Raw genomic sequence first — 17,973 nt, forward strand, 5'->3', positions numbered from 1 at the left:
GGTCTTTCCCCCCCCCCCCCCGCCCTCACCTGCTAAGCAGCTCACCAGTCTGACCAAAAGTATCATTAGTGTAAGAGCAAGACTGCTAGACTAGGAGAGAACATTAGATTAATAATGATAAAGTTAAAGCCAAACTACATCTAATAATACTGTTGCTTTCAGTCCATTGTCAACTCTCTTCTGTCATATTCCAGATGCCTTCTTTATTCCGTGTGTAGAGCTTTTTTTAAATGTATATGTCATAAGATGTATTGATATGCATGGGGAGAGTTAAACCATGCATGAAGAACTAGAAGTGTTGCTCCAAATTAGCAATTCAGGTGTAACATTTTAATTTCCTGTGAAGGGCAGTGCCAGTGCCGCTCAGCAGAGCAGCAAGCATTCATTACTTCATTACCTAATCACTGACGCCCCAGCTAAGAGGAGGGCGCTGCACAATGAATGATAATGAGTTAGATCAAGTTAATAATGCAACATGATGCCGTCTGTAACCTTGACACCTTTGCCCTTGTTCTTTTCAAGATCCAGTTGGTAACTCTGACCAGGAAGCGCTTTTGTTTGACCGAGCGGCTGTATTGTCACAGCCGCGCAGGACAGAAGCTCACTGACAGCACAGAGGAAATTATGTGGTCCTGGGGTCTCTAATCAATGGAGCAACTCCTGCAGAAGAACCCAGTTTTAGATCAATGGGTGGCTGCAGTTCCAGTACAGCAGCTCATACAGGCCTTCTTGAATAATTACTCTTTTTGCCCTAGGAACTTAATGAAGGAAAATTTTAAATGTCAATGAACGGTGCAGGCAAAGTTTTTTTTTTTTTTTTTTTTTTTCGGTATCGATTTTCTGTAGTGTGTTCTTTGTGCGAGCCTGCACAGACAAACCTCTACCATATGGCTTGGATTTTGCTTCTTTTTACCACACCAGTATTTTATTCTCTTGTTTATTTTTATTTTTTGGGCATTTTGCCTTTAATTCATAGCATGCACAAAAGTCAGCCAGGAATCATGGAGAGACAGATTTGGGGATGCAACTCTATCAGTTGAGTGTATAAATTGGGTCATTCTGCACAAGTGTGGATTAAGTGAAATGAAGGGTCAATACACGTGGTACACTGTGAAACACAGGACGGCCTGGATAATGTGTATTGACGGCTACAAAGAGAGACTTTTGGCATATTTGGTTTTCTGCACAGTGTATGTAGATGTATCTAGAAGCTGCTTGAAATTTGAAACTTCCATTAAAAAAAAAAAAAAAAAAATTACAGCAGAGCTGGTCCAGTGTCTCTGCTGTAATTTTTTAACAGTGCTTATAGCATTAATAAAATATGATATACCCAACATTAAAGAGTAAATTGACACAGGATTGAAAAGGTTTCACTGCCCATTCTTGTTTAAAGTGTCAGGCCTGTAGAGCATAGCCCAACAGTGTGGTCACAGTACACACAGTACTCACACCCTGTAATACACATCTACATCACTGCAGCAAAATGAGAAGTCACTAAATACAGGATTGGGGGCAGTGGATTACATTTCATAGTACACAGCAGCATAAATTGGCTAAATACCTTGTTATAATGAGAAATTTGTCTCATTTTTATGATACTTTCATGTTAAAACGTGAAATTTTTCATGTTACTGCCACAAATTGTAGGCTTTTTTTGTCGTTATAACAGTGTACTGTTGCCATGTTTTCTTGTTACAATGTGAGCCCTGCACAGCTTGGAGTGAATGACAGCAGCACACACACTGACTTGAGCAGCACTGCTTTAGTTTGAGTTTAATAAGCTGTCCTGCATCAGCACCTCCCATAGCAACTTTCCACACATTGACCAGCATTGTGCTCAGGAGGTGCACTCCAGCTGGTCCTTGACAATCACTGATCTGACACTTAAACCCACAGACGATAATTAGCCCACAAAATAACACATGAATCCAGCTCATAAAAAAAAAAATGAAAAGGAAAAAAAAACACCTGTACATGTCCCGATGATATTACAAGCATTATTGACAGCAGGTACAGTCAGTGTGTGGCTGCTGTCACTCACACCAAACCTGCCCTCTACCAGAGGCCTGGGAGCTTGAGTTATTGACTAGAAATGTGATGAACCACTCTAGGGCTGCGTGATATCATATTAGGTAGCTCTGAGGGGCATAGATTTGAAACTGTGTGTGTGTATGTATGTATGTGTATATATATATGTGTGTGTGTGTGTGTGTGTGTGTGTGTGTGTATATAAAAAATTCCCCACTCGCCCCCCACCTTGGGGCGATCTTGTATTCCTTCCTTCAAGCACCTGCCCTCTACCAGAGGCCTGGGAGCTTGAGGGTCCTGCGCAGTATCTTAGCTGTTCCTAGGACTGCACTCTTCTGGACAGAGATCTCAGATGTTGTTCCTGGGATCTGTTATATCAGCCACTTCTACTATTTGATGGTGGTACGTACCGTGCAGAGGTTTGTCCTTCCATGAGGGTTCCTGCTCTTCCTTCCCTAGTTCCTCTGGTTTCTGCTGCCTGAGATATTCACTAAGCACATCATCACTCAGGGCCATCTTCCTGATGTATTCATGGATCTTCGTGTTTCATACAGGATAGTGGCTCTGATGCTCACTAATCCTCGGCCCAGAATCAGGACTGTCCAGCCTTCAGTTAACCACTCAGGGTGGGTTCCATCCATTAGTAGCTGGTTCATTTGTCCCGCCAGCCACTCATGGAGTGAAGTTAGCTTCTTTAACCAGTAGGCGTGGATTATGTCAGGGTCTGGTACTGTCCAGCTCTTCATACTTGAGACCCTCTCTTGAATGTCTGCCATTGTAATGGTTACTGGGTCTTGTGCAGAGAGGTTTCTGTGGTCTGCTCTCAGGTCCACCAGCCACTGGGCATTGTTGTTATGTGATGCCTCCTTCTCCCATAAGCTCTTCAGTCTCCAAGGCCTCAGGTATGGACAGTGTGGTGTACTTCTTAGGTACCCCTTTCATCATCACGCCTTTCTGCAATTCTGATAGCTGGCTAACTTCTCTCCTTGCTGCCTTAATCTTGGTCTCCAACCTCCTTCTCCATGGAGGATACTGTTCCTTATGGTCTATGTTGAACGTATAGCCAAGCATCTCAAGGATGACAGTTGCTGTGGTGTATATGAGCTTGTTGGTCTCGGTGATGGTCATAGTAGGGATTGTTCTTAGTGCTGCATTCACGTCCTCTAGTAGATTTTCAGAAGGCACTTCACTTAGTCTTGGTAACTGATTTTTGTTGTATAATGACATGTCACTACATATGGCAAAAACTTGAGTAAAATTACAAAATAAAATGTATACATGGTGTATACAGAACTACGACTGCAGGTGCCACTGTCAAGGGGTGTTAAGTTATTGAAGTAATCATTTTTCTTAACTGTAAAACTATACACTCCCGTCTGCACATACATATGCTTAAGGTATTGTTTAGGTTAGGGAATTAGAGGCAGTTGTGCTTGCTTTCTAAAAGGTTCACTGCTTTCTGCATTGGCACTAATCATTGCCACTGGATATAAATCTTATACAGTCTCAATCCACTTCTTCAATTTTCTTTTATTATTTATTTATTATATTCCTTATATGGCATTAGCAAGTTATTTACACTATACCTGGTTGTCAGTGGCAGGTGCCCCCTTATTTTATGACAATGTATCTGCCCATCTTGGATGTGATCCATGAGTCGCACAGTGTGTCAGCCTAATCCTGTCATTAGCCCTGCCTAACCCTTCATCATCCTGCTGCTCAATTATTTGATTTTGCTTTGAGGAGCAGATTTGCAGCTGTTAGTCATCCATAGTCCCCCACAAGACAGCATTCCTGTGTCTAAGATTCACAGCTATTTTGTGTCAGTTGTGACGGAGTGTGTCATTACTGTAGCCTCTCTGTGTAAAGCTCAGCAGCGTCCAACCCACCTCCTGCAGGCAGATGCCCCAGCTATGGCTCCTGGTGGCAGTGAGGAGTGGGAAGAGGAGGACAGGAGGAGCTTCCTACGCTAAGGAGATGCAGTGAACACACACATATTTACAGATGGATACTTGCACAATATACCAGCCTCTCTCCATCTTTTGACACTCCCCCCAGTATAAATCTGCAGCTACAGTAGTCCTGTCTTATCAGAAAAGGACAGGAACTTCTATCAGCTGATAAGGTCATTGTCGAGGTGAAGTAATTACTGATATCTGAGACAAAGAGGAAGCAGACATACAGTTTCTTTGGGAATTGGGTGACAAAGCCAGATTAGACTCTATCTTTATCTACATACTATAGATAAAACCAGTCTTATCCCCTGCACCAAACTGGTGGTAAAGGAATTTGGGTCATTGTATCCATTAAACATGATACATCTGCCATCTTATTAGAATATGCTCTAGTTTTAGTCAATAGTTTCTTGGCTTTTTTTTTCAGTGCGGATGCTCCAGTTAACTTAACTTTTTTCTGCTTTTGGTTTCTTTTGCCAAGATGTTTTAAAAAACACATGCCCATATCTCATCCATTCTGTTTCTAGGTCTTTCATTTCTGCTTGCTGGAAGACTACTCAAGCTGAAGATATCATTGAATGTCAGTTTTGTCTCAAATTGCAAGCCTGCCATCTCAGAGCATAATGCTGGCATCTTTCAACCACTGTGGGTAGCACAGCTCCAGTTTTAGTGAAACTGGTACAGTTTTATTCATTCGCAGCTCTAAAGAAGCATGAGAGAGACTGACAGATGCCCTTTAAAAAGTAGATGCTGCAGAGCTGTGATGGCAGTTACCTGAATAAACAGTAGCTTCCACTAAAGACAAGCAAATATGAACGTAAGAAAGAATCCCAGCACATTATTTGACTTCCACAGCACTATTTATCAACTTCATGCCACTTAGGAGTGAGGCTGCACCTACCAATTATTTTGTTCATCACTTATTCTAACAATTATGGATTTAATCATTAATTAATTGAATAGTTCATCAGATTGAGTAAACAGTAAAAAATGAGCCTTTTTTTCAAATAACACACTGCTAATTTTTATTTCATGAACTTCTTCCCTTCAATTAGCTATACCAGTTTTATCCTTGAACGTCCCAGGGTGGGGGCTGGAGTCTATCTCAGCTAACAATGGACAAGAGTCAACAGATTGGGGGGATATTTACTAAGGTTTTGTGGCTTGTTTTTGGTGCTAGAAAGAATTTCACTTTCGGCTTTTCCCATTTAGGGGTCGCCACAGCGAATCTGACGAGTCGGATCACATGTTTTATGCCGGACACCCTTCTTGACACAACCCTGATTCAAACCTGGGCCGTAGCGGCCTTAACCAGTAGCCTACCAGGGACGGCTCTATTTGGTGCTAAACAATTATATTGCATATAATCATATTTACTAAGGAGTCAATGGAGTTTTACATCCAAGAAAAATTTTAAAAAGAGACACCACAGGAATTTGCATGTATGGGACCATCCAATATGAATTTTAAGGTGTTCCCGAGAGACTGGAAATTTATACAGATACTCTCAGCACCTCAATTGTGGCTGAAAGGAGGTGTAAAATGTGTGGCAGCTGTGAGTTGTATGAGACCTAGTCAAAGCTAAGCGCATGTGTGAGCAAGGACAGAATGCTTGTAAAGCTTCTTGCTTTCCAGAGGAGAATGTGAGGGACTTTAACATGCTCTCAGGTCACATCATGCTTCAATTGCTGAGCAAAATACAAGATGATGTGACTGGTGCAAGATTACGTGATTACCCTTCTGAAATACATTTGTTGGTTCCTTCAACCATATTAAAGTTCAGCTGCTGTAATCTTGCACCTTCTTCTACCCTTGTTACAGTAGCCTGCAGGCAATATCCCTTTACAAATGCCTGTGTATTCAAATTAACACACAGTCATTTATATCATCGGTTTCGGTAAATGTGCTGCAAAATTCAAAAATTGTTTTGCAATATTTTGTGCACCTGACAGTAATGTGTGACAGGTTTAGTAAATATCTCCCAGGACAGGTTGCCAGACAGTCACAGGGCTGATACAAACACACCGACGCTCACAACCATGCCTGCGGGCAATTCAGATTCACTATATTTCGTGAACTTAAAAAAAAAACTACAAAACAATTAAAGCACAATTTTGGTATATGAGCTCTTGTGATAAATTATACCAAACTTGTTTGTTCTATGAAACTTCAGAGAATGCTGAAAAAGCTTGATCACAGTTCCCTAAAGCCATGATGTCACTGCTTTTTCCGTTTGAGAATCTAAACTGTCTAAAATCTAAAGGGATTCAGTTTATTATCAGACAGGTAATCAATTATCTAAATATCAGCAGATGCATTATCTGTCATTCAGCCTATGGATTAATAGTGTAAATGTTTAAGCTCTGCTGAGGAGTATTGCTACAGCTCCAACTCTTGGTTATGTTAAACAATTAAAAACATACTTGTCAGTAGCCTCTGCATAGATGTTGTTCTATTGGCTTTTCATTGAAAAGCCTTATGTACTGTATCGATCTCCTGTTGTAAGATCATGCCACTAATGGATGTTGTTCTAACATGTTACATATTTTGCATATAAAAATGCAGCGTTAACAATTTAAGTAAGCGTGTCTGTATTTCTGTAACATTTGTTCCAAATAAGTGCTTAAAAAATAAAGACAAGGAACTGCATAATTGCATACAAAAGCAGACAAGGACAGACAAAAACAAAATGTTCCTGAATTTAGGTCCACTGCTTTTTAGGCTTCTGTTTGGTACATTGACTTGTAGACTTAATAACAGTATCTGAGATGCTCACATGTGCATGTTTGTGTGTATATGCACATTGTCTGATGGACTCTAATTATTCGCAACATTTATTTGCACTTATGTTGTAATGCTTTTCCTTGTTATCTGTCCCATGGAGTTACCATACAGCTCCCCTGTAAACGCAGTTATTTCTGTGTGCTTCACTCACTGATTGCCCAAGTTGCATCAGCCACACAGACGATCACTGACCTAGAAAGAATAACAACAATCCTCCACCAAATAAATGAAGACAAGAGACTCCTTGACTCTCTCACTCCAGCAACACAGTGTGTTCCACCGGGAAACGATCAGTGTCCCGGAGACCAGAATCCCATGGGATGGATAACATGGTAATCAATCCTTCTATGACGCTCCAGTTACCAGTAATGGTGTTTATGTTTCTTGGCTGCAGTACCAAGCCCAGAAACTGGGCCTGTTCTACACCATTGAGGACTGAGCCCTGGCGCCTTGTCACAGGTGGAAAATGCAATTGCTCCTTAGGGAAGCATATAGTGTCGCTCCGCAACCACCAGCAGAACATTCCCTTGTGATGCCAAGCGCATTTAATATCTCCTTTGGTCTGTTCAGTAACATTTCTAATACCGAACGTGAAGGTTATAGAGTTGCATTTTTGATTTGTAAATGGATGACGTGCAGTCCCTAGCTACAGATTTCACTCAGCTAGGTTATGTCCTGTGTAGTGCACATGATTCAGGTCTATTACAGTCATTGTAACTGGAGGTACAAACTTTAGAGGAATCACAACAACATACACTCTATAATACAGCATTTTAGCATAAGGCAAGTGCTGATCAGCAGCTCTGTTTTTACAGCCGAGTAGAGATTCACGTATAATTGAGGCAGAATTCATGTCCAGTCTCAGCAAATGGACTGTAACTGAAAGTCAGACCGATTATTATGGCCCCATCAAAATCAGTAGGGCATAATTTGTATTCACAAAGGAAGAGTTGTCTCATGGTAATTTTTGTGCATTTTGTTCACAATTCACCTTGTTTCTGGCCACATTTGTATCCTATGTATGACATTGTGTTTTGGATTGAACTATGCTTGTACTTTGTGACTGAGTGTTATGATGAACATCTTGACTTTAGCAGAACTCAGATCCTCTGAAAAGATAATGACATAAGAGAGAAGGAAAAAACTTTGTGCATTCAATAGTCTTCCAAAAGTTGTTTATACACTGCTTGTATTGCTTTTCCTAAGAAGGTTTTGGTGGAAATATGCCCTAATTCTTACACAGATTATGGACAGGAAAATGAAGAAGGCAACACAAAGTGCCGTGTTTTTGGCTTATACCCTACAGGATCTTAGGTTTATGCTACAAAACATCTTGAGGAAAGCATTGTTTGGTTAAAGTTAGGAAATGATGGTTTCAGTTGTACTGAAAAAGTAAAGACATTCTACATTATATTTAACCAGGACTTTGATGCTTCCTTAACAACTTGGTTTAAATTGATATGTGCTGTTGCACACTAGTAGAGTTAGAGTAGCTAAGTCAACTAATTCACAGAGCATATTAAAAATAGATTAGCTTTTACAGGGCAATTGAAATAAAAATAAATACTTTAATGAATACTCAGTTTTAAAAACCTGCAAAAAATGCTAAATTCAACAATAATAGTAATGCTGCATTTACAGTTATTAGAAGACAAAGAAAGGGGCCCACTGATGACATCTAATTAGCCCATGAGCAAATCTGTTATCAGCTCAACACAGTTTCAGGCTTAGATAGTGAGGGGGTTCAGGGGAAGAGTCAGTTGAAGTGGGGACCAAATCTGATGAAAACCAGTATACCAGTATGTCAACTTTGTATTAGTCTTGCACATATAGTAGGGTTTGGCTTCAATAGCTGCGGCATTGTGTGTTTACATAACCTAATACAAAGGTCTGGCTAAGCCTGAACCTAACGAGCTTTATCAAAACATTTATTGCTGGTACAGTATCTTATTTATTTATTAGCGTAAAGTCTAAATTTTTCACCGAACATTTTACCCTTTGCCTCTTGGCAAATGCATATGTTTTAAATTTTGTCAAATGTGAGTTTTTTCAAATCAGTCCTTTAAGGATTGGTTCTGGTTTTAAATAGTTTTAGCCCTTTGAGTTTTAGTTCTTAAATACATCAGTTTTTAAAGATAATGAAATTTAAAAACAACTACATCTAAAAGAATTTGAACTTTTTTTTTTAAATTTCATAAGCCAGTTCTACACTGAATTAATTTGCAATCAAAACAAAATCTTAGTTACACAAACCGTTAGAGCATGTGGGACAGTCAATTCAGCTTCCTGTGCAAAGTAGAACACTAACCATTAATCACCTGTCCACTTTCAGAGGTGTGTGATATCCCAACTTGTGCTTTTGGCAAAGATTTAATACAGTGAACTGAAAAAACTGAAAAGTTGTTTCACCTCTCATCTAAGAGGCTTCATCAGCTTTGCCCAACTGGCATTGAGCCAGAGATATTTATCCCCCTTGGTGGTGTTTCAGTCCTTTGAAGGCCAACAATGTCCCTTAATGACTGAGTTGTTATAGCCCAGTATCGGTGAGAGTCGTTACCTGTCTTTGAATCCTCCCCTGTCAACCGACGCCTATTGTCCTGGTGGGCATGTTTGGGCAGAGATCTCAAAACAGAGTTGTAGATGGATGACAAGTTGCATCTTAGTCCACCATCCCTATTTAGTGAGGGGTGTTCTATTTGGACAAAAATGGCTTCCTTAACTCCTTTCTCAAACCAGCGATGTTCTCTGGAGAGGATCTGAACTTCACTGTCCTCAAAAGTATGTCCTTTGTCCTTCAGTGTACAATGTACAAGTACCAATGTACAAGTCGTTACACTCCTGACTACGCTTAATTGCATACACCACATCACTCTGTTTATGTCTGGGTGTTTTGTCCTTTGGGTGGACCAGTCTCTGCCGCAGGGTGTTCCCTGATTTAAAGTTTACTGGGATATTGTGGTTGCGAAAGATCCTTTTTAACTTCTCTGATAAACCAGCCACATAAGGGATGACAGTGTTATCCCCTTTTGTTTCTGGTTTCTCCCTGTTGGTGTTGGGCCTCTTCCTTGCTTTGATGAAGGCCCACTTGGGGTATCCACAAGCCTTAAGGGAGTTCTGGATGTGTAGTTTCTCCTTCTTGGCCCCTTCTGCAGTTGTGGGCACTTCCTCTGCCCTGTGATTTAGAGTTCTGATGACGCCCCGTTTGTGTTGAAGTGGACTGTGTGAGTCAAAATACAGTGCTTTGAGAATTTTGGCCCAAACTAAGGCACGTGACTCAAAAGGGTACTTTTGAATCACTTGACTCTCGATTTGTGAGTTCATAATTCTGTGGCAGATGAAAGACACCAACAAGACAGAAAATGTCTCAAGCTCAACTAGTGGAAAATTGGAAGTGGTCTGGATATTTATGTAGTTGACAGATATTGGCAGAACAAATAATGAGGGCTGTGAATGAGATTGTTCTTTTGAAAGGAAGCCATGATGGCTGTCAAAAATCTAACCATTGTTTCACATTTGAAAATGAAAGTTATTTTGGAATTTTCTGAAATGTAATCATTAGGTTAGATGGACACATTTTGAATAGCAATTGTTGCTTTATTTAATGTTCATTTAGTCTTTTTATGTGCTCTTATCAGTAGCTTAAAGATGAGCTCAGGAACCAGCCAGCCAATATCACTGAAATCCTGACTCCCCAAGATTAAATGTAGTTTATTCAGTTCATTCGGGCAAATATGTGGGAACGAGGCACCCTGACAGCTTATTGAAGTGGACCGTCAACAAAATGTGTGTTATGTAGCAAGATGTGGATTTATACAGTCTCCGCCTCGCAATGCTTCAACCGCTCTAGCTGTTCATAATGCAGCACCTTCCCAATCTCAGGGTTTTCTCTTTGCTTCAGCCTCACCATTCACAATGAATGATGGCCGAGTCACTCCACAGCTGCCTGGCTTTTCTGTATCGAGATGTGGGTCTCTCTCTCACTCGCATCCACAGACACACAGAGACTAATAAAGGTTAAGAGGAGCAGTGTAAAAGTGGAGCAGTGCTGTCCTATTTTACTGGTTATGGATGAAGTGATGGGTCTGCGTCATCTGGCTCCAGTGTATTATGTAATCCCTGCAAGCCACTCCATGTCCAAGAGAACTGATTACCATTCCCTTTGTAATACACAATAGATGCCAAGGGATGATCTCATATTGTGTTAATAAAGATGTCAGTAAATAATTTGCTTTTCCCCATCATGCCAAGAGCAACTACAAATTGATTTTTATGCTGCACATGGGCATGGTGGAGATGTTTACCTTGTTGAATTATCTGCAGCTTTTCATCTTCACTTCACTGTGACTGAATTGAAACATGCCTATTAAAAATGCAAAAATGAATCTTGTCTTGTTTGTAGACATTATTGCTTATGACAAATACATTTATTGTGAGTACAGTTGAATTGGTCCCACTTGCTTATGACAAATACATTTACAGTGGTGTGAAAAAGTGTTTGCCCCCTTACTGATTTCTTATCTTTTTGCATGTTTGTCACACTGTAATGTTTCAGATCGTCAAACAAATTTATATATTAGTCAAAGATAACACAAGTAAACACATCATGCAGTTTTTAAATGAAGGTTTTTATTATTAAGGGAAAACAAAATCCAAAACTATATAGCCCTGTGTGAACAAGTGTTGGCCCCCCTGTCAGAACACTGGTTTATCGCCCCTGAGTTCAATTTCTCTAGCCACACCCAGGCCTGATTACTGCCACACCTGTTCGCAATCAAGAAATCACTTAAATAGGACCTGCCTGACAAAGTGAAGTAGACCAAAAGATCCTCAAAAGCTAGACATCATGCCGAGATCCAAAGAAATTCAAAAACAAATGAGAAAGACAATAATGGAGCTCTATCAGTCCGGAAAAGGTTATAAAGCCATTTCTAAAGCTTTGGGACGGCAGCGAACCACAGTGAGAGCCATTATCCACAAATGGCGAAAACATGGAACAGTGGAGAACCTTCCCAGGAGTGGCCGGCCGACCAAAATTACCCCAAGAGCGCAGCGACAACTCATCCAAGAGGTCACAAAAGACCCCACAACAACATCCAAAGAACTGCAGGCCTCACTTGCCTCAGTTAAGGTGAGTGTTCATGACCCCACCATAAGAAAGAGACTGGGCAAAAATGGTTTGCATGGCAGAGTTCCAAGACGAAAACCACTGCTGAGCAAAAAGAACATAAAGGCTCGTCTCAGTTTTGCCAGAAAACATCTTGATGATCCCCAAGACTTTTGGGATAATACTCTGTGGACAGACGAGACAAAAGTTGAACTTTTTGGAAGGTGTGTGTCCCATTATGTGTGGCGTAAAAGTAACACCGCATTTCAGAAAAAGAACATCATACCAACAGTAAAATATGGTGGTGGTAGTGTGATGGTCTGGGGCTGTTTTGCTGCTTCAGGCCCTGGAAGACTTGCTGTGATAAATGGAACCATGAATTCTGCTGTGTACCAAAATATCCTGAAGGAGAATGTCCGGCCATCCGTTTGTGACCTCAAGCTGAAGCGAACTTGGGTTCTGCAGCAGGACAATGATCCAAAGCACACCAGCAAGTCCACTTCTGAATGGCTGAAGAAAAACAAAATGAAGACTTTGGAGTGGCCTAGTCAAAGTCCTGACCTGAATCCAATTGAGATGCTGTGGCATGACCTTAAAAAGGCAGTTCATGCCCGAAAACCCTCCAATGTGGCTGACTTACAACAATTCTGCAAAGATGAGTGGGCCAAAATTCCTCCACAGCGCTGTAAAAGACTCATGGCAAGTTATCGAAAACGCTTGATTGCAGTTGTTGCTGCTAAGGGTGGCCCAACCAGTTATTAGGTTTAGGGGGCAAACACTTATTCACACAGGGCTTTGTAGTTTTGGATTTTGTTTTCCCTTAATAATAAAAACCTTCATTTAAAAACTGCATGATGTGTTTACTTGTGTTATCGTTGACTAATATTTAAATTTGTTTGATGATCTGAAACATTACAGTATGACAAACATGCAAAAAGATAAGAAATCAGTAAGGGGGCAAACACGTTTTCACACCACTGTAAGTTTAAGGAAGGGTGGGAAAGTTTAACGAGAACTCTGTTGCTGGAATGTGAAAACAATGACTGCAGGTAGAAACATGATCAGGGAAACTCTACCTTTGTCATCAAAACACCTGCTATAACATGAGGTCATGTATTTTGAAGCAGTTTACTGCATGATTATCTAAAATATTTTTGGGATCAGAGATCTCAGCTTGGCTGAAAGAAACAGATTATTTTCTCAGTTGGATGCTTTAAATATGAACTAGCATTTACTGTACCGTAGGTAATGTTCAGTTTGCATTAGCAGAATATGTCCATAGGAAAGAGAACACTAAACAGATATCGGGGAGAAGAAATTATAAACAATAACACTGGATTGTGTGCTACATCATATTTAAAAGAGAGATTATTGCCATATGTAAACATATTGAATGATTATTACACAAGAAGTTAAACTGAACCTTTTATATGATGACTTTAAAAGGTTCAGTTTACCCAGATTACAAACGTCAACAAAAACAACTTCATTGTACGGGGCTGGAGCCCTGAAAACCCAGACAAATTAGACCATAGCTATCTGCATGGTTAGATATCACTCCGTTATGCAAGTATTCATTTTTTATGATTATCATCATACATTGCTCAGCACATTCATTGCATTTATTCACATTCCCCTCTATTCTCTGGGTTGTAAACTGTAGCTAATACTCACTGAATCCTGCACCACAGTGATAGAGGAGAAATGTTAATCACACGATACAGTATGTTAGCTGGTATATGTCCTCTATAATTAGCTGTTGATGGCTGCAGCCGGTGGTGTCAGAGCATGCAAATATGCCCCTGAGCACATTGCTATTCTAATTAGCATTGCCACTCTCAGCATTCGCTGCTGAGCTGCTGTCAAGGGGGGGAAGGTGAGGGAAGCAAAGACATAAAGGTTGGGGGTGAGACAAAATAGAATATAACCTCCTGCATTTCCTACTGCAGTGACAGTTCGCAGCTCAGCAGGTGGAAATTGGGTAGCTACACCATAGACAGCATTGAGACACTAGAGTGTTTACACATGTGTACAGGCCAACATATGCACATATTTTTAAATGAACAAACTTGACTTTTAAAATGGCAAGTTAAAGGATTAAAACTAGACAACATTCAAAGGATGCAAACCTTTTTTTTGGGATGTAGCTCAGGAACATTCCAAGAAATGTAAAATCTGCTGACACCATGGTGAATCAGCAGAGTTTCAGCTAGGATTTGATCTTACTTGCAAGTGTGCAGCATCATTTGTTGTCTCACAGTAGCAAGTCTTCTGTGAGGCCTAAATATTTGAACATTCAATCCAGAATATTGGATCCAGATCATATTTTTGGTGTGTTGTAGAGCTTATGCGAATATATATGGAAAAAAAAATATATATATATCTATCAAACTCGTATGGCTACCATGTTAGCAAACATTTAGTGCATGTATCTTCGGCATGCAGCAGATGCAGAGTAAAATGGGCATCGCAAAGGAGCCTACCTTCTTTCCTCTAAATGTCAAATGTTAATTTTGACAGCAATTAAAGTCATGGTTTACCCCTGTGTTGTTTTCTTGATAAATGTCTTACCTCTACATTGTGCACTGAAAGTAGCTTGTTTAAACTGCCTGTGGTCTTATGGGGTTTTGGAAAAAGTCATTAGCAGTGAAGCGTATGTACAGACAACTCAAAACCACAAGCTGACAGAGCCTTTGAAAGTTGCACTTACTAGTGCAGATTAACAGAATAACAAAAATACTGCTTAATAGAACTTAAAGTACAGCTAACAGCATACAAATGACTGTGATTTCTATGCAGGGGATTTTTACAGTCATATAAGGCCAATCGGTTGCTCAGCTGCTGACCTTTCTAGCTCACACATTTCACTTTCTGTCCTCTACTCACTAATAAGATGTATCTCCTCTTCACTTTGATGATTCCTCAACATAGGGACTATTACTTTAGTTGCAATTCTTCTGTCACAGAGATCAAAAAGAGTACTAAATTACTGCAGTGCCCTTTCAGTGAAACTGAAATAGAGACAAAGAGAGAAAGCAGCTTGCTGCTCTGAGTGTCTCTCTACATAGGCTCCTAGTGTGAAGAGGAGGGCAAAACCTGACAAATTGTTCCCTGACATCCTCACAGAGGCTCATCGGATCGTTAAACCCACCTCAGCGTGGGAAAAATGCTGCTGAACGACGCTGAGGATGTTTGCCTTGATAATGCCAAAGCCTGTTTGTGTCTGTGTCAGGAGTTGGGCAGTTAATCCAGCCTACATCCGAAGTCCAGATATCAATCCCGTGTTAGAGAGCTGTGGGGCGAGACTGACTGTCATGCTTGAGGAGAGCAGCCTCTACACTCTACGCACTCTACTTTTTATGAAGGGAGACGGAAGAAGGGAGGGAGGGAAATCTTGAACATGCACACAGTGTGTTGGATTTATTCTGGTATTCAGCTGTATTGGATCAGTGTTCCTGCCTAGCCAGAACAAAAGAGAAATGTGTTTGTGTCATTATCATAACCAAACATTCTCTTCTGATTTGTTGTTGGCAGGATTTATGAGCGGGTGATAGACCCTCCTCAGATGGAGCTCACCCCAGGCAGTGGTGTGTGGCTAGGCCAGCACAGTCACAAGCATGGCCTGTTCAAGGTAAGAATCTACTGAAAATGCGTACATGCATGTGTGCACACCCACCCACATAAACTCAGGCATACACTTCATTCACATACCTGAGTGTGTGCTTCCCATACAAGATTACTGTAATTGGCCAGATTTGCTGCGCCCTGTGTGGGGGTAAGAGAGCCAAGTGGAAGATAAAAGAAAGAAATACTGAGGGCTTGCAGAGGAGCCACAAAATGCTCAGCATGTTCTTTTGAAATACTTGATTCCCAAGCCCATTACAACATTGCATGTACTCACAGCAGGAAAGAGACATGGTGGGGTTTCATCAAGACATGCGCAGCCTCTTGATATTCCCACTTCTTCTGCCCACCCGAGATGCACTGAATGGGCTCTGCCTCACATATTGATTAGCCACCAGACCTTATTGTTGTTTATTATCCACCCCCCTCCATGCTTTGACACCATCACTACTGCACATCAGCCCAGCTTTCCTCCTCTTCCTTCATCCCACTTGCACCAGGATTTCAAGGAGCTTCGTCTTCTAGAGGAAAGCTTTGGTCTTAAAAGGCAGCTCCATCATCCAGTTCCCCACCCGCAGCTGGCTCAGTTCTTTGAGTCTGTCTATCCTCTATATGCAGGGAGCGATCAAAAGGCTTATGTGAAGTGACAGAAGGAATGAGTAGTTTCTCCCATCACATTTACAACAGGATAAATTGGCATGTTGGCTGACAGATGCATTTGTAAGACCTTGAGTCAAGGACTTGTTACTCACTGTCAGCACCATTTAGAGATACTTTGTTTTTTTAGCGGTAATCTAATTATCTCCTTTTCATGCATATTTATGAGCCAATAATTGTATTTTTTGTTATACAAATTTAGTAACTGACTTTTTGGTAAGTCTCTCCACAGAGAGAGAATATAAGGTACCGCAGTTGAATAGTATCACACCAACAAATAAAAGAAAGTTAGGAATATACTCTGCTCATAAAAATTAAGGGAACACTTATATCACTCCTCGGATCTAGATGAATGAATCAGTCAAGTTGTAAACCTTTACTAATGAACATAATTTGTTCAAAACAAAATGACATATTGGTTAGTGGAAACCAAAATCATCAACCCATGGAAGGCCATATTTAAAATCACACTGAAAAAAAAGTGAAAAACTGAAATCACAGGATCACCCAAGTAATGTGAATTTCATCATGGCAGCGCATAGTGTGACTCAGAAGGGCTTGTGGCCCCTGTGTGCCTGTATGCACTCCTGACAATGTCTGGGCATGCTCCTGATGAGTTCGTGGAGGTTGTTGTGAGGGATCTCCTCCAAGACCTGGATCAGGGCATCAGGGAGCACAGTCTGTGGTGGTACTTGGTGGCATCGGATGCACCGATACATAATGTCCCATAGGTGTTCAATTGGATTTAGGTCAGGGGAATGTGAGGGCCAGCCAATGGCATATATCTTCATCATCCAGGAACTGCCTACACACTGTGGCCACATGAACCCAGGGCCCACTGCACCAGCATAAGGTCTGACAGTTGCTCTGAGGATTTCATTCTGGTCTCTCACAGTAGTCAGGGACATGGAGGTCTGTGTGGCCTCCCCAGGCCATTACTGGCCCACCACGGCCCGATGATGTTAGAGGCAGCATAATGTTGACTATGGCGTCTCCAGACTTTTTCACGCCTTTCACATGTGCTCAGTGTGAACCTGCTCTCATCTGTGAAGAGAACGGCCTGCCAGTGGCAGACCTACCAATTCTGGTATTCTCTGGTGAATGCCAGTCAAGCTACACGGCGCTAGGCTATGAGCACAGGTCATACTAGAGGAAATCGGGCCTTCATGCCATCCTCATGGGTTGTCTTGCTTTTGCCTCTCCACTGCACCTGTTGTCATTTTCATCTGCACTAAAGCAGGTGAAACAGATTCACAATCACTTGTGCTTCCTAAACGGACAGATTAATAGCCCTGAAGTTTAACTGACTTGGTGTTATAGTGTGATGAGCAAGTGTTCCCTTAATTTTTTGAGCAGTTTACTTTTCAGTAAGAAAAAAAGGTACTCTAGTCTTTCTCTCAACTTTAAATGAGCTTAGCTTAGCATAAAGACTGGAAAAACACAGCTAGCTTGTCTCTCAGAAAGTAAAAAAAAAAAAAAAACCACACCTACCAGCAACTTTAAAGCTAAAACCTTCTATCTCGTACAGTCAGTATGTTTAATTTGTATACAACGGACAAGCTGTAGTTTAACAGGGAGTTGTGTTCTGTATCTGTTTCTTGGCAAACAGTGGCTAGGCATACTGTGCAGGGGCCTTATTTTGTATTTGTATTTGATTTATTCTTTCAAACATGTAACGACAGTCAATATGTCAACACACATAATTTCACACATATCCACAAATGCATTATCAATTTGCTTATACCTAATACATGCTTGAACGGAGTAGGAAGAAGTTAGACTTATCTAGTCCTACCCCATAACATCATCTTACCATCATTG

The 17,973-nt window shown here is 40.9% G+C and overlaps 1 protein-coding gene across 2 annotated transcripts in view; it reads left to right on the top strand.

The window, feature by feature from the left end:
• LOC109967010 (protein kinase C-binding protein NELL1) overlaps positions 1–17,973 on the top strand; it is a 273,478-nt gene that overhangs the window by 71,899 nt on the left and 183,606 nt on the right. For both annotated transcript variants that reach the window (XM_020612322.1, XM_020612323.1), the window contains exon 7: positions 15,406–15,502. In XM_020612322.1, the coding sequence (XP_020467978.1) occupies positions 15,406–15,502 (97 nt within the window). The remainder of the gene's footprint in view (positions 1–15,405; positions 15,503–17,973) is intronic.

This window comes from Monopterus albus, unplaced genomic scaffold (genome assembly GCF_001952655.1).
Source record: "Monopterus albus unplaced genomic scaffold, M_albus_1.0 scaffold123.1, whole genome shotgun sequence".
NCBI classification, from domain to species: Eukaryota; Metazoa; Chordata; class Actinopteri; order Synbranchiformes; family Synbranchidae; genus Monopterus; species Monopterus albus.